The sequence below is a fragment of the Cygnus atratus genome, chromosome 5, assembly GCF_013377495.2.
Source record: "Cygnus atratus isolate AKBS03 ecotype Queensland, Australia chromosome 5, CAtr_DNAZoo_HiC_assembly, whole genome shotgun sequence".
Classification (NCBI taxonomy): domain Eukaryota; kingdom Metazoa; phylum Chordata; class Aves; order Anseriformes; family Anatidae; genus Cygnus; species Cygnus atratus.
The window spans coordinates 59,711,082-59,738,770 of record NC_066366.1 but is presented as its reverse complement, the minus strand read 5'-3'; the positions used below and the strand labels follow the sequence as shown (position 1 = coordinate 59,738,770).

General features: G+C 34.8%; 1 protein-coding gene across 1 annotated transcript; it reads right to left on the bottom strand.

The window, feature by feature from the left end:
* Nucleotides 1-26,908, bottom strand: C5H14orf39 (chromosome 5 C14orf39 homolog). The gene is made up of 17 exons (XM_035551409.1): nucleotides 26,857-26,908; nucleotides 26,469-26,525; nucleotides 23,484-23,610; nucleotides 18,663-18,752; nucleotides 13,959-14,146; nucleotides 13,471-13,513; nucleotides 12,942-13,062; nucleotides 12,274-12,368; nucleotides 7,859-7,995; nucleotides 7,310-7,389; nucleotides 6,075-6,157; nucleotides 5,911-5,975; nucleotides 4,708-4,778; nucleotides 3,491-3,648; nucleotides 2,825-2,960; nucleotides 1,335-1,392; nucleotides 1-203 (listed from the first exon to the last, which is right to left on the bottom strand). Exons 1-17 carry the CDS (start codon nucleotides 26,906-26,908, stop codon nucleotides 1-3), a joined length of 1,764 nt encoding a protein of 587 aa, XP_035407302.1.
* Between the last annotated feature and the right edge of the window lie 781 nt (nucleotides 26,909-27,689).

Here is a 27,689-nt window from a genome sequence, read left to right as displayed (position 1 = left end):
TCAAAAGAATGCAGATGGCTTTGTATTTTGTAAGGAAGAATGAAAACCTTTCACAGAAGGAGACTGTGATGATCTCTGATCCTGTCCAAATGCAAACGGAAAACTAAAGTCATCTTTTCCATCTCCAAATGCATGAGAAGTCGATTCCGAGGGGAAGGGAAAAGCAAATGCACCCTCACTTTCTGATTTCCCAAATAAGCTTCCTATATAGAATGAATATTATATTATTAGATTGTCTTACTGAAAGAATACTGCATTCAGCATAATATGCTTCCTTTAATAATATTTTACTCCCAATGCCCACTGCATATCAGCTTACAGTTGCGTGTTTATTTCTGCACTAGACATGGTAAAGGAGGGCATTATCAGAAATTATGTAGAATGAAGTACTTGAATGATTTAGGACAACAAAACACTTTTTCATTATATACTGGGTGAAATATTTGGAATACTAAGCAACAGAGTCTTTGTAAACTGACACATTTTTATGGATTCTTTCTCCTCTGAAAAACCACTGAAATATTTGGAGAAACAAAGCTATAGACAGGAACCCCCCCGAGTTTTACATTCAGTAACACAAAATTCATACCCTTTTCTCTGCAATACACATGTATGCATACAAACTTTTGTTCATCCACTTCAAAAAAGTAGCTTTGCACCTGCAGGACCTCTAAAAAGAGTAAATTACAGTTCCCTTCAGAAAAATGCTTGATCAAAAGTGAATTTTGATCCTACTGTTATCATTGAAAAATTGTCCTTTCTCCTCACTAAAGCCAGGATTTCACACAGAATGTATAAATGTGTGTGGCTCACTTAGTATGGGTAGAAGATATGGTTTATGAAGTCTCGTTCTCCTCTCTCACTTGTGCTATTTTTACATTGTGTATCTCCAATGATTTAAAGTGATGATCAAGGTTTCTTTTATCAAATGAAAACTTTGCTTTCATTACAGATGAGGAGGGAAAAAACAACAGATGTATTTTTCTAACACTGAGCTAGTAGCCTTAAGTTAAAAAAGTGGTATTTACCAAATACTGTAACTTTTTACATTTAAAGAACAGAGCTCCTTTCAGGAATGAAAAGGCTTACAAAACTTCGACACTTAAATTTTTCTTTCCCCTTGCAGGTCCTCTCAGAGTTTGCTTCAAATGCACCTAATACAATCCCTATTTGTATTTCTTCTTTCTCACGTTTCTTTTTTCCATGAAATTTCACACATTTGAGGTCCATAAGACAAATATGCAGAGAAAGATTTAAGCTAGTCGAAAAACAAACACAACAAACCACTAAACCGCAATATCACAAATCGAAAACGCAAGTACTTGCAGACTTACCAAAATCTTTCTGTGGGGACATGGGATTCAAGTGTCCCACAGGATAATTATCATCTGTCTGAAACAAAGCAGACATTTTATTTAACAAATTAAAAAGACAGAACGTAAGTTTTAATGCTGATATGTAATAAGTGAGAAAGACATATTCATAGAATCATAGCGTGGCTTGGGTTGGAAGAGACCTTAAAGAATTTAGTTACAACCCCCTGCCATGGGCAGGGATGCCACCCACTAGATCAGGTTGCCCATCAGTGAATATTAGCATTTGAATTTAAATTTATATATCAGTCCCTGAGTTTGCAAGGTAAATTCTTTGATACATTTCATGCTTTCCTTACTTGAGGTATATATGAAGAATCCTTAGGCAAGATTAAGTCCAGATACTTAAGCCCATATTAAGACCTTCAAAATTCCCATATAACTTGTTAACTGTGAAGAGTGAAATGACTGCTAGAGGCTGGTAAATTCCTAAGCTGTCACAATATAACATGGGTTCTGACAATATTAGGTGACTTACCTACTCACTTACCTCACCTCACCTAGACCTACCTCATTCCTAAACAGTTCACAAACTATTCACCAGTCTATTTTCTCCTACACAGGGCTGATGATAGGAGATATCACCAACAGGTATTTTGAGAAATACAAAATAAAGTTATTTTCCCTCTTTCCTCCTTTAGATTTCACCTAGTAACCAGAAGATGGAGCACACCCACTGAAATATGAGATACCTGGGTTCAAGTCCCTTATTTGTATAATGGGGTTTGGATCTGCATTACCAGTGAGTGGTACCTAACCACTGTGTTACGCACTGACGCACATCTATCCTGAATATCCAGTTGACTATCTATTAGCCCAGAGAGAATAAAAATTACTCTGGAGCACTGCAGTTAGGCAATCTGCAAAGGATAAGGAGCACTAGCTGGATTCCAGTCCCTGTTCCAATTAGTTGGCTATCTCCTCCATTTAAATATAGATGCTGAAATATATTTGTTTTTCAGTACTCCTAATAAATAAACCTTTCTTCCTTTCCTAAGTGCTTTGCATTTTGTGAAAGCTGGAGGATGAAAAAAAAAAACAATTTAAGTGCCTGATTCCCCACTACAGCGAGACAAAAACATGCAGGATTGGCATGGGAGTTGTCAATTCTGCCATGGTACCTAAAATTTTGCATTGCAATGCTAAGCCAGTAACCTTTTTGTGAATCTAGTCACTTGTGCACCTGCACAATATCCAATCTTGCCCATACGGGTAAGATCCAATCCTTGATCAGAAGTTATCACAGGAGAATCAGCAGGTAAGGAGATAAGCTTTTCCTAAAGATATCAAATGTAAAATTAAGCATGCTAATAAAAAAAATGCTAAAAAGATGACTCATGAAGAAGTCCTCATTCGCAGTCAATACTGTTTTTTTTGTTGTTGTTTGTTTGTTTGTTTTTTAGCATCATTTCCTTTGTGGAAATTTAATATTCTCATGTACTCGTTTTTACCTCATCAGATGAATTTTCTGCCCCAAACACAGAAGAATCAAACAAATTAAAGCCAGGTGACTTCTGGGAGAAGTTCATGAGAGAAAAGAAAGCCGGAGATTTTGATGTTCCTTCTTCACAACCTAAGTTGTGAATGCTGTAAAGACAGAAAGAAAGAACCTACATTAATAGTTTTAAGAAGTAGCACAGATGGCTTTTTTGTTGCTGTTTTTCTATTTGTCCTTATTATGTTTTGTGACTTTCCCAAATTTCTGTAGCTTCCATCAATAATTACTTCTTGCAACACATAATGGGTAATACAGCCCCTCAAATCAGACTGAAGTATTCCTACCAATTTTACTCTTGTGTTTCAAAAAAAATGCTAAAGATAGAAATCGGTTAACAAATATTACTGCAGGAAAAGAAAACAATTTTAGCAAATGAGCTACAAAGAACCTACCTCACATATTTGTAAGCAAAGTCCCCCCTGTCTTGAAAAAGCTACATTTCAAGTAGAATTGATACTGTAAGAACAAAATCTAACTCAGAAAAAAAAAATAACAGTATTTTCAGAAGAGCTTTCTATGGAAGTCTTTCTATAGTATCTTTCAAAAAATAGCAGAAATATACAATAAACATCATTACAAATTTTCTTATGAAATCTAAATATAAAAGCTGAAATCATACAAGTCAAATGGAGGTGTTTTAGAGAACTGGGTTTTCTTCCCCTTTGCATCAGGTGTTCCAACAAACTCAGGTGTTTCAGGTGTTCTTAGAAAATGTTCTGCACTTTCTTCTGCTCTGTCTGGATTGTTTTCATTTGACTTAAAATAGGTATGTATGTTCTATTAAAAAGAAACATATAATAACATTTACAGCATATGTAATTTCCCAAAATATTTTTTTAAACATAGTCATTGTATGCTTTAGGCTTAGTTAGATTTTTTATTTTCATAAAAAATAAAGGGAATTCAATAAATTCTCACAGTTACATATTCTCCACAGTTACAACTGTAACCTTAATTTAACTAATTTAAAATGGGCTACTTCTGATTGCAATTATGTATGAAAATTTTCATTCCAAAAATTAAGAAACTTGTAAGCTGACTGAAAACACTGATTTGGAATAAAAGAACTCTCTCTTTCTAAGGTATCTCTTAGCTAATGCTTTAAGTCACATTGGAATCCTCGTGATATTCTAGTGAAATAAAGGAACATCAACCATCAGAATATATTTCATCTGACTGAGATATTTCCTCTTTCTCAGAAAATGTTAACAGAGAATATACACTTGAATTCTGTAGAACAATTTCCACCAGGCTCAATATCGTTTTAAAGATATTTTTTCTCCATCAGCTGCCAGCAGCCATGAACCTGTAACCAACTAGAAGATGAGCATCTCAAACTTGATCTCAGTATCACCTATACATGCAAGCTGTACAAACAACTGGCTTGAATATTACGGCATGGTGAGGTTAAACTCCCATTCAAGTACAGATTGTAGAAGTAGTGCAAATGGAGCCTTTCAGATTCTGTAGCCAGCACAGAGCCTATTTTCTATAGTTTTGTGGAAGAAGTGAGTTTCCCATGCATCTTAGCTCACACAGATGAAAGTTATATGGACCAGTTCTATCTAAAAAATGATGTGCATATGGGCCTAGATGGCCCATAGTCAAGGTAGCATAAAAACCCACAGAACGCTGACAAGGCCAAAAGCAATGATCATTGTATTAGTAATCAGAAGACACAGACTGGCTTCTCACCTCTTGGGTGCCTTACAGCGAGTCACTTTGCCAATTCCTGAGAAACCTAATTACCTCTTACCAATCGATTCAAATACTTCAGAATAGTTTGACTACAGTAAATAAAATAACTATTTGTGACATAAGAAATGCTTTCCTTACTTGAGGTATGTACGAAGAATCCTTAGGCTCATCTTCTGCTTCTTTACCATCACATTTGGCCTCTTGGTCTTCTATACAAAGAATACAGTACAGCTTGTATTATAACAACATTTTAAATGGATAAGTAAAAGTTATGCTGTGGGAAAGAATCCTTGAAAAAGATTTACTAACTTGGCATTGCTATTGATAAGGAAGTGTTCCGACCGTAGTCTTCATAATAACCCACTTTGTGGCCATTTCCATAATAGTTATCTCTCATTCTGCCACTTACTCACTAGCATTAAAGCAATGCTAAAGCTTCTTCATATTGTTTGGTGTGTTCTTCAGTATAGCTATTGCTCCCTGAGAGTGCTATTTTTGTCTAATCCAGCTGTTGCGGACTGAGAGTGCCAATACCAGTCAATAGAAACCATGTGGAAACAACATAAAAAGCACATCCATATGAGACTGATGGAACATATCTTCAAGACCTGGGCAAAATCTAGGGTAGAAAATGAGAAGAATGCTACCCAACCTTCTACTCGAAGCTTTAGACCATGCAACATTTCACACACTGTAGGCTAAGATCCTGTGTTTCAGAACATATAATTAGGATCCTATTTATAAAAAATTAGGCTATAATTTTTGAAGTGCATCTAAATTGACAGTGTAATTAGGAAAAAAACAAACAAACAAACAAACAAACAAACATTTAAGCTACAGCTCAGTGCCCTGGGATTTCAAAACCGTAGGTGCATCTGCAGCTACTCTGTTTTGTTTCTGAAAGTGTTTTGTGCATATTACTTAATTTTCATTTTTTTAAATCTTAATCCGACACTTCAAGTTTCCTGAATTCCTTAGTTTGCTATAGCCCTTTTCTTTGTATTTTATCATGCCTTTTGGGTAGATTTTCACACAGGTTTCCAAACTAAAACTAAGAGCGTAGATTTACAAGAGATGCTGGGAGGTGCCCTTCATTAGCAGTGGTTAATGCAGAATGCATACCACATTACTGCACAGTTCAGTCTCCATTTAAATTAGGACTCAGCCTGCCTGCTGTATTCACAATTTTAAACTATATAATTAAGGCATAAAAGGAAAACAAACGGTGGTCCAATTCATACCAGAGTGAAATTTTGGGTCCTAGAATTTTCCCTTTCATCATTTTGTGGTCCAGTTTACAGTAACAGCATACCTGATCAAAAAATGTCTATGGTACTTTACCTATTACTGTATTTTCACTCTCAAACTGTTGATTAGTAGTCACCTGCTTTGGAGGAACTAGCTGTCTAAAAGACAGAAAAATACACTGTTGTTTGTTTCAATGTGGATTATTTCTATAAGCTTTAATCTCAAGAATGAAAGCTACTTCATTAGAGAAACGTTACCTGAATTGCATTTGGTTTTGCAAGCTTGCTATTGGAACTTGGGCAATTTGTAGATTATTAGTCCGCGCAGTGTCCGTAACCATCTAAAACATAGCAAAAAATTCAACTGAGGCAGCACATAAAATTGTCACTTCAACAACATCATTCTGATTTCTCCTTAGACTGTGTAAATCCATTCTGTTAATCTTTCCTAAACAATTATGCAACATGTACACTTTTTTGCCTGTCTGTTTTACCTACAGATTAACTTTTTTCTTCTTACAGCATGATACCCAAAAGCACTTCCTTCCATTTTTTCTTATGTAGTTGCATGCACAGTATTGATAACTAGAGGTGAGTAATTAACTTCTCAGTCATAATAATTTACAAACTTTATCCAGGTTCTCTATTACTGCAGCCAATTTGCTCCTGCTCACAAGACAGCAAGGGCTGAAGCCAGGCCTGTCTCCACCTTGTAAGGTCAAAGTGGGCACACATAAGTGAGTGTCTGCTATGTGAACGGAATAACTGCAAGTAACATGAAAACACTCCCACCTCACAGAATTTCATCAGATCAGAAGCTCTGTCTCTAACATGCAACATGTATTTGTGCCTTAAGGGCAGAGTAGCACTAGGAATCTATGCCTCAGCATCGGATAACACATTAGTTCACAGCGAGTTGCTAGTTCTGGTTTGTTTTTAATTTGCAAAATGCTACCAAATTGAATTCAGCTTGGGGTGAGGGACAAAAAGGCTGGGTATGCAGGATCTGTCTGCCACTCACCTCCTGTAGTATACCACACTCCTTTTCTGAAGCATAAAAACCTCCTTTCCTTCAATCTTTTTATTTTCCCTCAGACTCCATCTTCTTCTTGTTGTTGCCATCAACCTTTCTTAAAATTCCCTTAACCTTGACTTACTGCTTACCACTATTCTCTAAATGCAATTCTAGGTCCCAGATTCCCATCCTCATTTTTGGATTACCCTAGCAACAACCCTTCCATCATCCTCATCCTGTTCAACTCACTAAGCCTGTCGCAAATCAGAACTCCCTGACGTTTCTTTTGGTCTTGTTTCACTCAGTATAGCCCTTGCCCTTCATGCTGTCTTGTATCATCTTATGAAAGTCCTCCCTCCTTAGCTTAAGTTTTATGTACGATATTATAGCACTGGATATATTTGAAGTATTTTCAATTTAAACAACCAGATGAAACATTATATAATCTCATGTTTTTACCAGTGGGAGAACTGCATACCCGTGATGGATTTTCTGCATGGCTGGAGGAGCTGCTAGTAGCAACTGAATGTTCCATACGTTTCTCTTTTTCTTCTCTCCCTAAATTAACAAAACTTACTTAATACTGTTAATAGGAGTAAGTATCCAAAGCACTGCATTGTTAAAGGGCACTTGTCAACAAAGCTTAGAAATTTTCCTGTTAATGAAGAGCTAAAACAAAGATATCAGAAAACATGAAAGCATCAGGCAAATTACAGTAAATAGTATTTACAGGTTGTTGGTTTTATGTATTTTTTTTTTACAAACACTGCTAAGCATATTCTTCATTTTTTTTCTAGCACTACATATTAGATATACCTACCATGTCACTTTACTCATTGCACCGATGAGAGAAGAATCGGAAGGTTTTCAGAACATAAAGACAGGTATGTACTCAATTTGCATTGAAAGCTTGGCTTCAACTATCACAGTAAAAACAGTTGAGTACATTTCTTACCATGGTTTTCATTTATTTACACAAAAAAACACCAAAATCTTCACAAAAAAGATCATTAGAAACACACTGCACCTTTGTCTGTTCGCTTCATAGAGAATCTAATAGTCTGTACAGACTGGACTGATTTCCGAGGAATGCACAGAAGATGTAATGGTTTATACAGTTGATGTTTCTCATTTAACAAAGGATGCTCACTCTCTTCAAATATCCTAAAAAAATTAAGGCAACGATTGAAAAAGAAAGGAAATCATAAAATACAACTGCTTCAAATAAGTGGAGTTTTCAAAGGAGATGCATGATTCCAGAGAGGTTCTACCACTTACAGCTCCAGCAATCAGTAAGATTTAATTTTTCCTTAAAGAATACCAGACAGAGAATGCCACTGAAAGCAAAAGACATGAAATAGCAATAAGTTGATCATAAGAACATTGCTGACTTGAATTTTGTCAGTATCAAAGAAAAGTATTAATAGTTTTGGTTTTACACTTTTGTAAAAGCGCTTTAATCATTACTGTAGCTCTGCAATCACACTTTCATATTTAAAAACACTTTTTCACTCCTTGAGGTTGTCCAAAATACTTATACTGTAGGCAGACATAAGACAAAACAAACGGCAGCAAGCGTTTTCACTTGTAGGGTAATTATCTGTGTAAGGTAAATAGCCTTTTACAGAACAGAAAGACAAAAGTTAGCAGAACAATGCAGGATAAAGTGCCTATTTGGCACAGGAACATTTACCATTTTTATTTTAATAATGAGTTTTATTTTATTTTCTCTTTGGCATTCCTGCTTGGCACCTCTGGGGTTCTAGCTGCAACATCTGTTTTTTGGCTGACTAAGCAAAACTACTCAGAATAACTGAAGATTCAAGCCAGTCTTCCTGGTTTTCTTGAAATTTTTCATAAATGAAAATAAGATAAAAAATACGATGAACTTTATAAGGTAGCATGGAGTAAAGTTAGCAATACTGCTGGTTAAAACATAACAACCTAGAAGCATTGGTTAAGATATCAGACCTAACAACACATTAAATTCAGGTGCATGCTCAGCTGTGATCACATAAAATCAGGAATGCACCTCAGTCAAATAACAATGATGAAAAAGAACAGTCTTCAAAGTTACCTAAACATTTAAGTGTTGAGCTGCACAAAGACCTAACAAGCTATAGAAACCATGTACCACCCAATATATCAAAGAAACAAGAAATAATTTTAAAATATCTATTTATTTTATTTATACCAATTATAGATGTTACTTGTCTCAAGAATGAGCGCTACAGGAAGTAAGATGTTTATGTGACCAAATATCTTTAAGATCGGATGTGGAAATGTTTAAACCAAGGAGTGATAAAACTAGAGCTAAGCAGAGAACCCTGGCTAAAACTGCTTCACTTTGTTCAGTGTGGCTCATTTGGCCACTTTATCACAATCATCATTCAAAAATGAATTGAACAAGGCTGCTGCTGATGCTTATGATTTAGATTGCCATTAACGTTTTTTTTTTTTTTTACACAAGTTAGGATGCCAATTGTGTTTTTACAAGTTCCTGGAATCAGTTTCTGTGTGTTTTTGAAAACCTAGCAGACAACCCTCCATATTTCTAGAAAATGGCCATACATTAAATAAAGCTTTCTTTTACAATATATATCTATTCAGAAGAATGTATTGATGGTAAAGTTGCAAACAGGACTCGGAAGCTCTTAAGACATATATTTTTAGTAACAAAAAATTCCAAAAGAGTCTGCAGTTAAACTTTATAAATATAAGTACACCTGCTTCCTTTCTTCCCCAAAATCTGTTGAAAAGAAAAAAACACAAGCATCTTCTTTGACATAATTATTAATTACTGAAGAAAAAAAACCCTGAAGATTAAAGCTCAAAATAGTCTGAATTGCAGTAGCAAGAAAGATCATTTGTCTTCTTTCTCTATTTCGTTATTAGTAAACATCTGAGTAGATAAAAATCTTCATCTTGATTCACTTTGCAAAATAGGTAACATTTTTACTAAAGTGCAAAAAAGGAAGATATCCTGAAGTCAAATTAAAAACCCATTTCTTCAGCAGTAGTTTCTTCTCTGTAGTATAATGAAGACCAAAGACTAGTATGACTTTACCTTCACTATAGGATTTAAGTGCATCTGATCATACATACAAAAAATCATACTGACTACTGTGGTATTTACGAGGACTCTCTACTGAAGCCAAGTTCAGAATTCTAATCAGGAGCATGTAAGCAAGTCCTTTTGGAAGTCGGACTTCTAATAACTAGCTGTCACAATACCTAGTAACTAACTATGAGGTTGTGGTCAGTGTGGGATTGACTCTTCATACATGTTTACACCTGTTAACAGCTTGTATGAGAAGAGGAATCTACATTTTGCAGTCAGCCTAATGAATGACTAGCTGGCCAGCAATGTTCTAGACCTTTAAATGAAAAGTTAGCACTGCCATCCTCCCGTCCAAAGAATATACAAACCAGCACCTATTAGTTAACTTGCAAGTTTGTTTCTTGTCTTGTAGCCGTCTAAAGTATTTCATGGGTATTAATTTTTACATTGTTCTGCTCAGAGCTTTCATTGCTCTATTTACTTCTGTCCCTTGATGCTGCTGGTGTCTCTCCACACTGTTATGTCAGTTCGTGGAGATTCAAAACTCTTTTTCTGTCCTTCTTTTGTAGCAGAAGATGAAGATACCTCCTGCTTCTTCACAAAGCTCTCTTCGCCTAGGAGCCACAGTGTAGTGACTGCAGAACAGCTCACAATAGACTCCTGCCTTTAGTACCCATATTCTGCTGTTATATTTTTGTACGTTGTCTTGAGTCTGCAAAGGTTTTAATTCATATGACTCATTATCTTAGCACGTTTTCTGTTTGATTTCTTTTTACAGTGATTATAATCACAAATTAATAAAAAAACTATTTTTAACATCGGTGGTTACTTCTATGCTTCTGTGTTCGTCTTAACATTGGTTAATTCTATGCTTCCTTTTTCTTTTAATATACTAATGCCAAATAGGGATATTTTAAAACATTTTTTACAGTTTTCCACAACCCTTTATGCTGTGGATATCTTTGACAAGAATAAGCTTTAAAAAACAAAAACATTAATTAGTAATCAGGTTGTGGTCTGATCCTATATGCTATATCTCACATACATGGAGGTTAAAGAGAAATGTGAGTTGGAATAGTGTAAAATGTTTACAGAAACTTATAATCATGACATAAGCCATGGAATTATTTCTTCGGTAAGAGCACCAAAAAGATATACTTGTATGCAACCAAGACAAAACTTCTGGTGAAAGTAAAAGCACCTGAAAGATCCATGACAGAGATAAACGTACAACTGCAAGGTCTAGTAACGCACCCTATGAATTCCTTTCCATTAAGCATTTGGTTGAATACTTCTTACGTCTCCATGCCCAGAATATAAATCTCCTTCTCCTGCCATTTCGTTTCTGCAGACTGAACATACTTGGGTTCCTCTGAAAATTCCAAGGGAGTGTTTCCAATCTTTTTCACCTAGTCTTACAACAAATGGATTTCTTCCTTCCCTGTGTTTCTAAGACCTTGCCAATTATAAAAAGCTTAGAAGGCAGAACAGGTATAACGCTTTAAACCATAAAAAAATCATTCGTTTGAATAATTCAGGGATATAAAAGCAGATATTAAAAACCTAAAATGTCCCTATGAAAGGAGCTTAGAGAGTTAACATGGCACATTTCTGTACATATGGTCCACTAAATTCCAATTCAAAACTCTAAAAAACTTCTTTTTCAAGAAGACCATGATGTAAAATCACTTCGAAGACTTTTGGACGTATTTTAAGTTTAAAATGGCTTTTGGTCTAACAGAATCAGTTTTAAGGGTGATTTTTTAATACTTACAAGAACTCCAGATGAGTGCAAGATGGTCCTGACAGTGATTTCAGTCCTTGTAGTTGTGCTCAAATTAAAGTGAGTCCAAGTTGTAAATGATAACTGACTAATTTACTAAACCATTAATCCTGTCTATGAAACTTTCACTCATGCTTGTTTTTAAGAACCAAATTAAGAGTTAAATTTCTTAAGTAATTCAGAGATGAAGACCAATGACATTTGTAACCATGACTCTTTCTCACCAATTATGTGTTTAGTAGAGTTAATGCATTTTATTTCTGACTGCATTCACTGTAAATGTATCCAAAACCTTTAAAACTATCCACACAGATGTATTACCAGTAGCTATGAGGAGCAAAGCCTTATACAAAATACTTTTGAATAGTATGTTTCCAGATGCATTTACTTTCCAAGAACCAAAATTAGCCACCACCTTTTACTAAACCTCAAGTAACAGGAAACTTTTAAAATTACATAATTCAACCACATGACCAGGATTGGAGAACCTTGCCAACCATTATATAGCAACAGTTTGAGTTTTGTTGCAGTCTGAGTATAAATGCTGAGATAGTACTCTGGATGAAAGCAAGGGAAAATAAATAATTTTTAAACACACCTTTCCTTAAAATCCTTCGGCTTCTCTAGACTTGTCAGATTTTTTCCTTCAACCATTTCTGAATCATTTTGATCTTCTCTAGTCTCTTCAAATCTCTTAAAAGATAAAGAACAGAGAAACATAAAAATTTGAAAAAAATAAAAATAAATATGTGCTGCAAATGGTTTCTAAACTTGGTGAATCAGTGTAATTAAAAGTTTTCTTGTAGCCAGATAAGAAGGAAAGAAAAGGAATTTATGCAATTCTTACTGTAAAGCATATTTAGTTAAACACGTTCATATTAACAAAATCTTCTTAAAAGTATTAGGACCTGTGAAGGCAGTATACTCAAGCCCTGGGGCTCCCAAAGGAATAGTCCTGCTATATTTTGTTGAGTATGCTCTGGCACTGTTGAGCTAACATGAAAGTCATCCAAACACAGGGCCTTGAGAGAATTATAGCGTAAACTGAGGTCAACAGAAAGCAAGCTTTAAGAGCCTTTATATTCATGGACACCTCTTCTCCAGGAAAACATATATGATGCTACAGAAAAATAATTGCCAATTCTGATATCATCCTGTTGGTCCATGTGCTTGAAAATGTACTTTTTTTATGTTTCAGCAAATGACAGTATAAACACCTACATATATAAAGTATACTTATATAAAAGAAAATTAAAATGCAGTTACCTTTTTAAAATAATTAATTTTCATTTCTAATTCCTCTGCTTCTCTTTCTAGTTCAATTGATTCTTGCGTAGCAACTTCAGCAAGCTTTAACATTTCCTGTGTTTTTTGCCTCAAAGAAGCACTTTCATGTTAAGGGACAAACATGGCAACATTATTTTTTTCAAGCAGTGAATACTAACAGATCCCTCACAGTTCTATGCCATAACTGCAAATTACAGAGCTACAGAAAGCTCTGACAAATCTACATTTCATAGACAAGTCTCAAAATCTAACTTCAATTAGTCTTCTCCACCTTACTGAAGCTTGTTGACTGATATGTCATTAAACGAAATTTTACTTTCTTCCCTCAAAAAGCTGCCATAAAATTTAACTGAAGAATATTATTTGACCTTCAATTTTCTCATGGGGAAATGCCTACTAGTGCCACTCTAAACGTAAATAAATTATTATACTTTTTTAATAAAAACGTGAAAGGTGAATAGAAACTTTCCTCCTCATAAACTGTATAAACACTATGCATCAAGGATACATATGCAAAGCCCAGTCATTAAGGGATTTAAAAGGAGCAGGCTCTGCAGAAACAAAATTTTATTTCAAATCATTAACAAGTCTAATATTTACAAATACAAGATAAATTAACGGTTCAGGAACACTTATCATTGCTTAGTGTACATAGCAGAAATAGCAGTAATACTGAAGGTAATGCCATTTAAAACAGAACAAAAAACATGTATGAAAAATAAATTTACATTTTTGAGAGTCTAGTTCTAAAGTAATTTTGGGATGTTTTTACCCCAGGAAGCCCAATGGCAAATCAGCATGTGTATTTTGAATTCTTGTTCCAAATCTCAATTTGCTACAATTTTTTTTCCTTAAAAATGGTGTAACAAAAAGAAGAATTTTTAATCCTTTTAAGAGAAATTGTGATGAATCAGTTAGTGGGTTTCTGTACAGCATTTCTAATGTCCAGTACACTAGCAAGAGTCTGTACAGTTTAAGCATTGATAATAATAATACCCAGAATGTCCGAGCAAGCGTCTTCTTTCAACTTATATTGTTCAGACTGCTTCAGAATTCTGTTTTGGATTTCTTCAATCTCTTTCTTTTTTTTGTAACACTCCTGTGCAAGAGCGGTTTCTGCATACTTTTCATGGTGTTGCTTCAAAATCTCTTTATACTGGATTATGTAATCTTGATACATTTTCCTATAAAAATAAATCACAGTTTTTTCCACTTATTAAGCTATTGTTTATCAGGAAAAAATGACTAGTTTATGGAATCAGCTCAATTAGACTTGCTGTTGTTCTGCAAAAAGTAGTATTACTTTTAGCATATCATTATTTGACTCTAATTTTTCTCTTCCAGCTATTTTCAAGGAAGCATTCTTTGTTACTGTATATAAAGAGAATACATTCATGATATAACAAACAGTCATTATTCTGACAGGAATGTAGACCATACCATGTTCAAAGGTAGCTCCGCAGATGACAAATGTTTCTTCCTTCTGTAATTATCATGAAACTCACAGCAAGCCAAATTCTCTGCTTGTGTTCACTGGCACAACTCCACTGTTTTCAGTGGAGCTGTATCAAACTTACACTAAAAGAGAATTTGGCCTAGCGTCCAGTCTTTACAGCAGCCTGATGCATCACTCAAGAGCAGCCTTCAAGGAAATGCTGGGCAATCTGTGTCTGATTCAGGGAAGACTTAAACACACACATTAGTGTGTGTTAGTCCTAAAAGAATAGCGCTATCCATGCTTAAAGTTAAGCAAACATTTAAACGTTCAATTGGCAAAGAGCCAGAATACTCATTTTTTTTTAGGACTGCCCTCAAAATTAATCCTACACTAATATAATTTCACTGACATCGTGTGAGTACATAGCTACAAATTACTTAAGTAAGTAGCATCAATTAAAAGGCCCCGTTAAGTAAATGCTCGTGACATCTTACAAGTTTAAATGGGCTTCGGAAAAAATTGCTATAAAAACAAATACCATAACACACAATTGGATATAATTCATCACATAAGGCCGAAAATTGATCAATATTATGTTTGGAAAAAAAGAGAAAGAAAAACACTGTTGCACAGAGCAGCCATCATCTTGTGTTAAATCAGTGACAGTGACTACATTGGAAAAGACTTTACGTGGTCCGTTTTCTCATTCAGACAAGGAATTTACAAAGATAGATTGCTAATGACAGATCAATATTCAACTATCTCATTGGGAAGCATCCTTTGTTACACCAATAATGATGCTAAGCATAACTTTCGTTACAGGTCATTTCCAGTGCAGAAGTAGTATCTTTAGCTGGGTAATTAATAACACTGAGTAATTAACAAAAGAACTAGTTCGAGTTCTTAATGTCACACACATGTAATGTAAGTATAAACCTATAGGAAGTCTGTATTTCCCACACAGACAAGTCTTAATTATTTACAGTCTTTTAATAGTATGAATAACAACCATAGCCCAGTATATTTCTCTCCGCATTTGAAAGCAAAAGCTTAATACCTGCTTAAAATGAAATTAAGTCATTCATTTAAAATGTTTGTATTCTATCCAACCTCATCCTTGGAAAAAAAAAGGATGAATTTGGACATACGCAAAATACGTAGTAAGAGTTGACGGTACGAATTTATGCAGATAGTGCACATTTATAAAGACCTACCACAGCTCCAGACATCTAGCACACATCATTAACGCAGCCTGGTCAATTAACTGAGAAATAAATATTACACAAGTTGCTTGATATTAAAACAGGCCACTGCAAAATCATAGATTTGAAGGTAAAGGAAATATCATCTAGTAAAAGGTTATGTTAACAATGGAGGGGCAAATTTAAAAATACTAAGTTATTAGTACACCTGTAGATTAGCCAGAAATTCCTTTATGAAACAAATTATGATGCATAATAGCAACTAAAGCCACAGACCCACCTGGTTCTCTGCATTAAGGAACAGTGCTCACTGCAACAAAAGCATTTGTTAAAGAGTATGTTTTATCTCAGACTGCTATTAATAACTTGACTGAAAGACAGACACTTCTGGCTGCCCACTGGTTAGGCTGGGCAATGGAAGAAAGTAAAATTTGTGTCCAAAGACAACAGTAGAAATTTCCGCTCTTACAAAAAGAAACGTATTTTTTTTGTCATAGGAGAAAAAAACTAAGATACCAGTTTTCAAATAAAACTATGCTCCAGGTACTAGTTCCTGTTAAAGTGACTGAAGTTCAGAACACCTATATAGAAGAAAGCAGTTGTAGATTACCACTGCTGTGATTCAAGGTTATGAAACAAAGGAATTGAGACTTCTCAAACTTGATATAGAGGAGGACATTAATCTATTTGCTTTTCTCCATGGACAGTCTTTGGAATCCAAGAAGCTATGGGATTTACTAAAGATTTGTGTATACTGTACCAGATTTACAAGGTATGAAAGATGGAAGATATTTAGTTCTATGGAATGTAATAGATGCTACAAACACTAGCTGAGCAACAATGAAATTTGCCGATATACAATTAAGAATGCATTACAAATAAATGTAAAATAAATAAATAAATAAAGTCAAATAATTTGTTGCAACTGGTACATTTAAAACTTCTGAAAATAAACCTCAAACTTTAAATATATGCCTTTCCCAAAAATGTATTTTCCACAGATAAATATTTCTAGCCATAGATGGTATAGTGTAACAGTCTTGAGAAATTATCACCATTTTTAGTATTTTTCCTAAGTAATTCACATCCTCCAGTTCATGTAGTTAAACACAGGCTATTTAGAATTCTGCACTGTTCACACTAAAGTCATTAGAAAAAGTTCAAATTTAATGTCAAAATGAAAAAAAGACAACATCCACAAAGCTCCTGAACACTACCTTGATAGTTACTTATTCCTCTTTCCTTTTTTATTGTTCTTTCCATCCTGAAAATATCACTTATAAAATGTAAGTGATACATAAGTGATATTTTCAAGATGAATTTCCAGTACTACACGTTCTTGTATGTTCTTGAAACTAATTATAGTAACAAAACTGAATGCTTTTAAAACCTCCACAGTAAGTGCCTAATTAAATGTACATTGATCTGCCCATCTTTTAAAAACATCCTTCAATTTAAAGCAGCATGCCTTGAATATCCACTTATGCCAGATAAGATGGGCATTCAGCACATGAAGTTTTAAATATACTTATTTGTCTTCCTAATTTATGTATTTAAAATTTGTTGACTGCACATCTTGCTAATTTGAGTTCATCATCAAATGCTTCAGTACAGAGGAACTGTATTTGAAAGAAATATCTGAAGACCACTTTTGTAAAACATATAAATTAAATTCTTTTTATGATTTATAGTCATGGTGTCTTATAGCGAAGCTCAGGAAAACAAATCAAACACTTTCGTGTTGGAATTGAAACTAGTTATCTAAAGAAACATTTCAAAAGTAATGATTCTTTGGCTTGTCAGATCTAATTAGTGAAGGCCAAAATGGCTTAATCATATACTTATAGAAATCCAATTTAGCCTTATTTTTCACCAAATATGGAACCCTAAAAAGGAAGACATCTACTTCTGCTGTCTCGAGCTACTTGAAAGAAGGACACAAACAAAAGAACAAAGCCAACGTAACTGTAGTTACCTACAGTTACACCTCTAAAACAGTATTTAGATAGCTAGATGGATCTGCCATGATTTTTTCAGCATACGGCTAACCATTCTCTTCCCCTTCCCAAGCAGATCAGTGAAGGTGAGCAGCCTCCCTAAAATGAAGATCACTTTTATCTGAGTGTTAAACAATACTTCAGAAGGTTAACTTTGCACACCCCATTTTGAAAATTTCAGTGAAGATTTTCAGGAACTGTTCTTTATCCCATTCAATGTAGGCAGCTACATTCCAAAAGAAGACATTTCTTTAAAATGTAGAAATTAGAAGATGAAACTTAAATGAAATGCCACTTACTAAACAAAATTGAACATGTAATTAATACTGGCAAGAACCTTACCCAACTGGTCTTAAGATGGTTATAGAGCAGGCTTTCCATAGGCACTTACCTTATTTTTCACGATTATTCATTCGATTTGTATGCTTTGTAGTTATTTTGAAGAATATACAGAAGTATATTAAACTTTTTTTGTATATTCTAATAGTCATATTTAATTCATATTCACAAATAAGAAAGGCTCAAAAATATCTGAATGCATCTGTTATCTTATTTAGGGCATGTATGAAAGTAAAGGCTTAGGGTCATCTACATGAAGCTTCTGAAAAAAACAGAACTTAAATATTTTTCAACAAGTCTTCCCAAACCTGAATATCTGAAATACACTATGTGAAGACGTCACAATAATGGTTAAAAAAACTCTTTAGATAAAACATGTTCCTGCAAATGTGGTCAGATATTTCATATTTCTGCCAAAGCAGAAATATTAATTACCTTTATTTCACAGGCTTTTCTTGAAATTATCGACAATTCAACAGTGTTATGAAAATTTATAATAGGCACTTAGGAAGCAACTGAATTTGGAAAAAAGCATTTTTTATCCTCTTTCACTAGTAACTACAAAGTAGCAGATGAACTCATACTAATACAAACCAGATATTCTTTTATTACACCGAAAAGTTTACCAAAACTTTCTGATGCAGACTGCTTTATCTTTGCTGATCAGTTTAGAGAAGTTAATAAGCACTACTGCTAGAAACCTCATCTCAGATATCATAGATACCTCTCATTTTCTGTAGATTCTTGCAAAACTTCGAGTTCATTTTTCAAATATTCTTCATGCTTGCTAAGAATTGCATAGGTGGGCTTCCAGCTGTGGAGAAAGTACAAAAAAGTATATAAATGGTCTCTCCTAATAAAAAGGCATTTAAAAATGAAAACATCAATAAGTTACTTTGGCTAGCTAACTAGAACAATTAATGTTTTGAAAGTCAAACATAAATGGTTTTAGTGCAGAAAGCTTTTACATGCATACATTTATTTTCTCAAGATCTTAAAGTTGCAAATTCAAGAATATATATAGGACTAGCAACGATTATAAGGCACTTTTTAAGGAATAGAGTGAGCTTCACAAGCTTTTAGGACCCTGGTGCTAACCATTTAGGCATCAAAATGCAAGTTTTAGGTACTCAGAACAGTACTACCAGTAAATCCTTTAAATGTGTATGTTCTTGGAAATGCACGCTGCTTTTTCTCACCAATATCACCAGCACCTATCTCATACTTAAATGCAGGCAGCAGCCACCAACTCAAAACTTCTTCCATTTGCTAAGCAAGTCCTGCTCAGAAAACAGCCAGAAAGAGATGTTGCCTTTCAGTACGATAACCCAGAGACCGCAAGGGCTGACCTGGAAGTCTGGAGTCACAGATTCCTATAGAGCAAACTGATAGGTCCGCTTTGCCTCCTCTCATGTGGTTCTCCAACAGCCTTGAAACACAATTAATCCATTTTGTGTGGGTTTTTGTTTGTTTGGTTGGTTTGGTTGGTTGGTTATAATTTCAGGCGCCTGATATAATTTAAGAGCTATGATGCAGCTCACCAAAGTGATGTTCCCACAGCAGGATGCTGTAGATTAGACTGAAATCACAGCAACTTCGGGAAGGAAAGGACTTCAGGACATGATGGACTTAAGACTCCTGAAGCTATGTCAACAGTACTTTCTCAATATCCTGGTATTAAAGATGCCTCTTCCCTGAATGTGGGACCTCTGGGAAACAGGCAGATAGACTGATTCAAACGAAATTAAGATGTGATCTTTAGGAGAGGCATATAGTGGGTCTTTAAAAGGAAAACATCCTGCCTGAAAAAAAGGATAAATACAGAGCATGAACCATTAGGTCCTGGATGTTTCCTACCTTCCCAGCTGAGATACTAGCTATCAGAAAAGATGTTTTCACAAAGAATTGTAACAACAAATTGCCAGGGTGGGGCTCAATTACAGATGGTGAGAAACAAACTTAGAAACCTTCAATGCATAGAGTCTTCAAACAGAAAGTAATCTTTTATTAAGACTGAACAGACACCTAAGTGTTGTGAGGTGAGGGAAAAAAACAGAAAAATTAAACTTAAGCCTACGGAGCTAAATATATTATTTTGCTACTGAAATTCTTCTCATTCAAAGAGAATAATCTCTGTAGCAACAGGTTGCAAACAGCCAACTTCTGAAATGCTGGGAGCTGAGATTCAGATGATGGCTGAATCATCTGAGCTAGACTGGTACAGAGATCCCATTTACGATGAAAAAGAAGCCCATGTCCCCTCCAAGTGTACCTTCCACAGAAAAAAGCAGCACACCCGTTCTCTCTGGTCAGGGCTTATAACTATCTATGAATCCAGCATTTGTCTAGAACACGAGCTACTCTAGGGCAACACAAGCACCTAGAATGAAATTTGAGTGGAACTATTTGTCCTAGGAGATGTGCACGTAAAAAATGACTTCCAGAAGACTTACATAGATCCTATCAAAGATGAAGATTGAAGAGAGAAGAAAAAAAAATATAAGCACCTGAAACACAGCTAGCTGGCAACCAAATAAATCTGTAACAGGAAAGACACAGGTCAAAAATAAAGTTACATTTAAAGGAACAGAAATAAATGATGAGAAGAAGAGAAATGGCAATACAGAACAAGGTCACAACTGAACAAAGCAAGCAATTCTCTACTGGAAATGAGAGCAACTGAGGATATATGGTACTGTTTACACCCTATATTCACTACTTAGGGCAAGTAAACAGCATTTTGGGATGTGAGTATACCCTATGGTTCAAAAGCAGAGAGTTTGTAGCATGCAACCATACAAAGTAGGACTGTGCATTTGCACAAGCACTCCAAAGCTGGAACAAAACAGAGGCTGCAGTAAAAGCTACTGTAATGCAATTTCCATCAAGGAAATAAATAAAGAACAAAGACCCCACAATTAATTTGCTGAAGTCCAGTAACCCTGAACAAAAGATAATGTACTTCAGGTGCTGAAAAAAAACACAATATATAAAACTTTTATAAAGTTTTATATAAAAAATATATTAATTATATATTTAAAAGTTTTATATAAAACTTTTATAACAGCATTAACATTTGTCAACAAAAAAAGCTGAATTAGAAAGTGCAGCATCCATCCAGGAAAGTTAGCATTATTTGGCACAAATTGTTTGACACCACTGGTGATTAAAAAGTAATTACAAAATGCTACTTCACCACACCTACCACAAATTCAGCAAAAAGCTACACTTTAAAGAGGTCAGATTTTAAAAAGTAGAAACCAAAAGTACAGGCATAGAAGTGCACTGACACACAAACACTTTTCTTCTTCCAGAAAACTCTGTACCTTTCTTTGGAGGAAAAAAATGAGCAATGAAAAAGTCATGGAGCTTTTGTTAATCAAAGTGCAAACCATGCTGTGTTATGTTTTGTAGTCACACCTATTCTGCAGATAAACAAAACCCACAAAGTATGAAAACACAGTTTTGCAGCAGAACAAAGCATAAAGGATCCCAGTTGCTGATCTAATAGTTTGATAAACGCATCACCGTTTCATGGAGGGTCTTGGTACCTATCACATTTATGTGTCTTTCCTTTCATTGACTAGGATATAAAAGATCTTTATTCACACTAAACTGAAAGCACTAAAAATTTCCTGTGGTTTAGCAAGTGGGACAAGCCAGAAGTTTCTTTTCTAAATTAGTAATATTCTGAGTTGATCTGCCCTTATTTCCATGAAATCTCACCATCCTTGAACCCAAATTAAAACACTAGAAGAGAAAATAAACAATAAAATTGGAAAATAAACAATAAAATTGGAAAATAATAAAATTGGAAAAGGTTCCATCAACTGCATTTCACCACATATTCTTGTTTTGGGATCAATATTTCAAGTCTGAATCATTCAATCAACTATATATTAAAAAAAAAGTCATCACTTTTCCAAGAATATGTATTTCATTTTTGTCCCTGTGTGCCTTCAGTTCTTTGTTAAACAGACTAATATGGATCTTTTTAGAAAACACAGTAGTGTCCCTATACAGATCTCATGTATTGTATTTTCTGTAAACTTGTTGCATATAAGAATCCAGTATTTTGCTCAGAGTCTTTGAACGTGCTTCAGTATGTTTATGATGCCTAGTAATCCAGACAAAAATTAGTTTCTTTGGGCGCTCTATTGAGCACTACTGGCAACTAAATGTAATAATACCTGTCTTTGAATCAATCAACTGTGAGGTTGATTGTGACTTGAAAACATTATTTGAATTTACAAAATCGACAGTAGATCATGTTCAGTGTATATGGAGTATCAACTAGATAAATATCAGAAGTTTAAGATGATTCTAGTACATAAGGTCTTTATTTGTCTGATCTCATAGCCAAGGCTTGTTTATTGCAGTTTTCAGTACATTGTTAAACAACATTTTCAATAATATAAGACACAAAATACCATCCTTCTGCAAGCATAGCCTTTGTATGAATAAACTATCCATGAATGAGTCATTTCTCATTTTCAGTCTCTTTACAGTAATGCCATTGATTATTCTTTTTAGGACCTCAGTCAAAGTCCTTTGAATTCAATGATTAAAAATTAGGTCAGATCCTTAATTCTACCCTTAACTTTTTGCTTCCATATTTGCATCACATAACAGTTACAACTTCAAAAAAAATAGGGAAGGAGTGTGAATGATTTCAGTAATTTACAAAAGTATTAATTCTACAGTCTGTTGTAAGCAAGAATTTAGTATAAAAGAACACTGAGATTTTCTTGTCAAGCTCAAATTTTTTCCTAACTTTTTATGATAAAGCTATGAATCATTACAGAATGGCAATCAATTCCAACAGCTACCAACTATACCCACTTCAGACACTATTGATTCCATTCTTTCTTCTGTTTTCAGCCAGTTTGAAGTAAACCTAGAAAGGACCCTGATGCTATCTTCACATCTCTTTTTTATTCTTAGAAACACACATATTCTCCATTCATATCCTGCAAATGTTTTCAAATCTGCTGTAGACATTTATTTTCAAGCACTTATCTCTAGATACAGTTTTGCAAGAAAACAAAAAGGATAAGATTTGCTAACAAATCATCACTTCAACTGCCAAGAGCTAAACAGACTTTAGAAAGATGAATACTGCAATGAAAAGACAGGATTACAACATCTGTGCCAAATTTTCTGTATTGTCAGATATCTACATTAATCAAAACTACAATGTATACAAAATTAGAAAAATCATGTTTCTAATGTTCATGTTCAACCTTACCACCTGAATATATTAGCATGCTGCAAAGATGGTACCCGTGACCTCTGAACATTTTTAATCTAATAAAGCACTAAAACAGGCAAACTTAAATGTAGCTTGTTTTTCTACGATTTATTTGTTCAGGGGATGGATAATACTGCAATTCTTGTACCTGATTTAGAGGTTAATAAATAATTGGAAAATACTAAAGTTTTCTTTTACATCACTCCCGTCTGAGCACACATATTCTTACACTACTTCCTCAGCGATTTTCTTAATGCCACCTATGACCAAAAGTTCAGCTTACAGTGTACTTACGCATTACAGCTGTCCTTACTATTCTCATTTTGCTTGCGTAAATCAGCAATTGCATCATTGCTGTTATTTATATTTTCCTTCAACCTAGCAATTTCATTCCTTTTTTCTGTGATTTTTACAGAATACACTGAAATAAAAAAAAAAAAAATGTTTAAGTACTTCTTTCAAGATATCCATGAAATGAAAAGTCTACATTCAGGAGGAGTCAAAATTTCTTCCAAAATACTTGGACTCGATAGTGCAGATGAGCGGACAGCCTGCAATTAAACAAAGCAACAACAAAGTGAATGAAAAGGCTTGAGCTGTGTGGTACCTTAATTTTCATTTAATATTACAAGATTGGCTTTGGAAGGAAACACTGATGCTGTTTTTGCATCCCCATCTGCATAAAACTGAAGTAATTAATAGTGGTAGAAAGTAAAGCGCTCTTATTAATAGTTAAAGCTGACCCTTGTTTTCTCTGGAGGCCACAGAAGTACATGTGTCTGCAGACACTAGAGGTAGTATACAGGAAAACTGGAGTATAAGCCACTTTGCCTTTGCTAACGCTTGCATCTGGGGAGACTGATTGGAGTACAAAAGTTGCTTGATATAAAGGTCTCTTTTAGATATGTTTTCTTTTACAGAAGTCCAGAAATACAAATGTTTTGAATGGGAAAGCTGACTTCAAGAAGGGAAAAATAAAAACATCACTAACAGCATACTAAAAGCATATACACAAATGACTGCCGAGATCAGAAACAGATACATCCAAATAAAAAAGGATTTTACTCAAATTGGAAATCTGTAATATAAATTGATGAACTGACTAGGAGATAAAGGTTAAATGAGGTGCATGCAATGCAATGAGCACAATTAGGTGCACGTTTTTACTCTGTGCTGTTTATTTATTCCTTCCTACAGGGTTTCAGAACTGTTTGTGCCAACTCTCCCTTGCCATCACGGCTGCCCTGATGCACTGTATGACAAAGGCAGTGTCCCTAAGCAAAAGTCACTCAGTCCCAGCCATCCTGCCCTCCTCACTAATTTAACAGGACAGTCATCTTAGTTATGTGAGATGTATCTTAAGTTGTGTGAAATGCTGCTCTAGAGCTTCAGGTCATCCTGAAATTTGGGCCTGGTTTTGCAGTACTTGCTACATATTCGCTATGCCACCTGGGCTGAAACCAGTAAAGAACATCCGTCAGAGATGAACATCAGTCAGTGAAGAGGCAAAGAATCCCAACATATTTTAATATCTTAATACCTTGAATTGACTTTACTTAGCATGAAGCGTAACTATTGGACAAGCAACATAACGCTTAATTTCTGCAGAAAAGAAGGTGTATTTGAAAATAGCCTGCAGATGACATTTTGAAATTTACCGAGATATAACGATGTTTTAAAAAGTCTATTATATAATCAAAGCTACACACTTAACATTTTATTTAGAATTTTCTATAGATAAGCATTTTTGAAACAAGTGTGAGCTGTTGTATTCACTTTTACTTTCCTAAAGACCTCATGGATGAGATCCATCCCACCCAAGTTTACAATACAGACATCTAGACACACGTGGCACCAACCACACTCACTATGGAGTGACAGAATTTTTTTTTTAAAGCATACTTTATATAATCTTCTTTAAACTCTTACTTTAGGATGAGACAAATCACACCCTAGAAGTGAATCTTTCTCTCCACTGATTATAGAGGGACTTCAGCCAAAAAGTCTGATGAATCTTACACCAAAAGTCAGAGGCTGAATGACACAACTGTTCTTCTGCCAAGTAATACTTACACAGAGACTAAATTAAATCAGTGGAACTCTTTCTGGGTAAGTTTTTGAACAATTTAACCCAAACATTTAGAAATTCATGTGTTGCTTGTGAGTTCATAAATATATAGATATTTCTGAACAGAACAAAACAGCTATAGTATGTTACTACACAGGCTTTGGATTTTCCCTAGAACCATCCTCATTTACAATAAGCTTACATAAACTTTAAGACAAGAAACAGCTCTAAGTTTAAATTATATGACCAAAGAGTTAATACAGAATTCTAGGTGTATCAGATTTAATGTTATAGATGTTTTAAAGTTTAAAATACTTCAATTTAATATTGATAAACCTATAAATGTATAAGTACATGCTTGGACATATAAATCAAGATTATTAGAAATACAGGAACACCAATCAGACCAGAATGCTCTCTTATTCTTCTTCCTCAAGGGTATGAATTTCAGTTTATACTTATAGGGTACCAGTGATGAGCACTGAAGTCCTCAGGTCATCTAAAGAATTGACAGACATTCCCATAATTGAGTGATGCAACATAGCAATGTGGTAAAAAAAATCAGTCAAGATCTAAGTTCATAATATTATGCTGTTTGTTAGTCCTAGGTAAAAAGAATTTCATGTGGAGCAAGGCTTTCCCATTGGGATTACTGTTTGGGATTACTGTCCATTGGGATTACTGTTTTGGATTCCAAATAAAATTTCCAGCTGCTTGACTGCAGAAAAGAAGAACCAGGCCTGAGTAGGTCACAGCAACTGAGAGAACTTTCATTATTACAGGGAGACAGAAAGAGAGAAGAAGCAGTGAGGCAGAGGTCCAAATCTGGGCAGAACAAAAACCATGAAGAAAGAAAGGCAGGCAAGTGGCAGATGTATTGAGCAAGCACAGCTGAATCAAAGAACTGCCAGTTACTGTGAGGAGCCACAGAGTAAGAGCAGGAAATGGCGCAGCATGAAACTGGCTGTCCATGAGACAGCTGAACAGCATTAGCTAAAAGTCGAAAGCAAAAACAAAGTCTGCTAGGGAGAATCACCAAGTATTGATGGCAAAAGATGAGGTAGGGTGAGAGAAGGACACTGGACAGCTTTCATTATTAAGCTTGCTTCCGCTCCTGCAGCTCAGAACATGTACCGGGACTAATGAAACAAGCAGTGTACTCAATGATACAAATAAAATGATTATTAAAATGATAACTTATCACTACTCACAATTTATCTGTTGGTTAACGTGTTCCTTTGCATAAGAAGTTTGCTTTAGCTGGAAAACTGAAAAGAAAAATAAATGCTTTTTCACATTTACCTACAATGAACCGTGAAACAAACGTTGTGCAATATTACCTGCACAGACACCAATAAACAAAGATTTTAACGAGATATCTAAAATTACCCCTTCAGACAAGCAGTTTTGTCATTAAGTAATTGATAGCACCCTGCTTCATAACCTCATAGTGAACGAAACATTCTGTAGGCAATCACCAAAAGCTTAATACTACAAATTTGCTTGTTTGAAGTTAATGTAACGGTAAAAAGCTGAAAACATCACTATATGCACAGCAGTAGTAATTTTCAGTTAAAAATATATGATAAAATGACCTACCAAACTCGAGTAGAAGCTTATCCAAGTTGCTTAAGAGTCTGTCGCTCATCATGTAAACTACAAAAGAAAAATGCAATTCACAGACTTACGCAAACAATCCAAAGCTTTACTGATACAATAAACAAGTCAAAATTGTTAGACAATACCATGCATTTTAAGATAAAAGGAGTAAAACAGTTTTAACTGCATATAAATTAATTATCTAATCCATTTTAGTGGAACCAAATTTCTCACTGATTGTGGTAATGGGCTTACTGAAAGTCTAAACCACAGTTAGGAAAAACGAAGTGTATAATTTGGGTAAAGGTTCCTAGAGCAGTTCTATCCTTGAGAGGCTTAATGTTCTTAGGAGGCGTGGAGAATGCAAGAAAAGATGCTTGTGTACAAAATGTGTAGCCTCTACTCCAGCTGGTTTACTAAGCCTATCGACTGCAATGCTGGTAATGGAAAAGCTTCTTATCCATTCTGTATGCTCCTCCTGTAGTAATTGTGAAGAACGTTTAAATCAGAAGATGTGTATATAAGTGTGATTAAAGTCACAATTCACATGCAATGGAAAGTGGGTATTACGAATTCATTCTTCTGTTTGTGTAGTGCTGCCATGTGCAGAAGTTTAGATACTTTTTTTTTAAATGTAGTCACATAGTCTTCCAAAAAGGATGCAATCGCCATCAGAACATACTGAACCCAGGTAGTTAGCTCTGACACACTTAACATTAAGCCAAGTTATTTGAAATGTGACTGCCCCACAATGGCTTCTCTATGGGGGGAATACTTCCTTGGGTTGTGTGTAAAAAGTAAAGCCACAGTCAACTGGTGATGAGGATGATATC

Excerpts from the sequence above, each read along its gene's own strand:
- C5H14orf39 (XM_035551409.1), bottom strand. The coding sequence starts at position 26,908 with ATGATGAGCGACAGACTCTTAAGCAACTTGGATAAGCTTCTACTCGAG. Across the intron at positions 23,611-26,468 it reads CGTTAACCAACAGATAAATT|TGTATTCTGTAAAAATCACA; the intron begins GTGAGTAGTGAT and ends TTTTTATTTCAG. Across the intron at positions 3,649-4,707 it reads ATTCTTCGTACATACCTCAA|AACATACATACCTATTTTAA; the intron begins GTAAGGAAAGCA and ends TCTTTTTAATAG.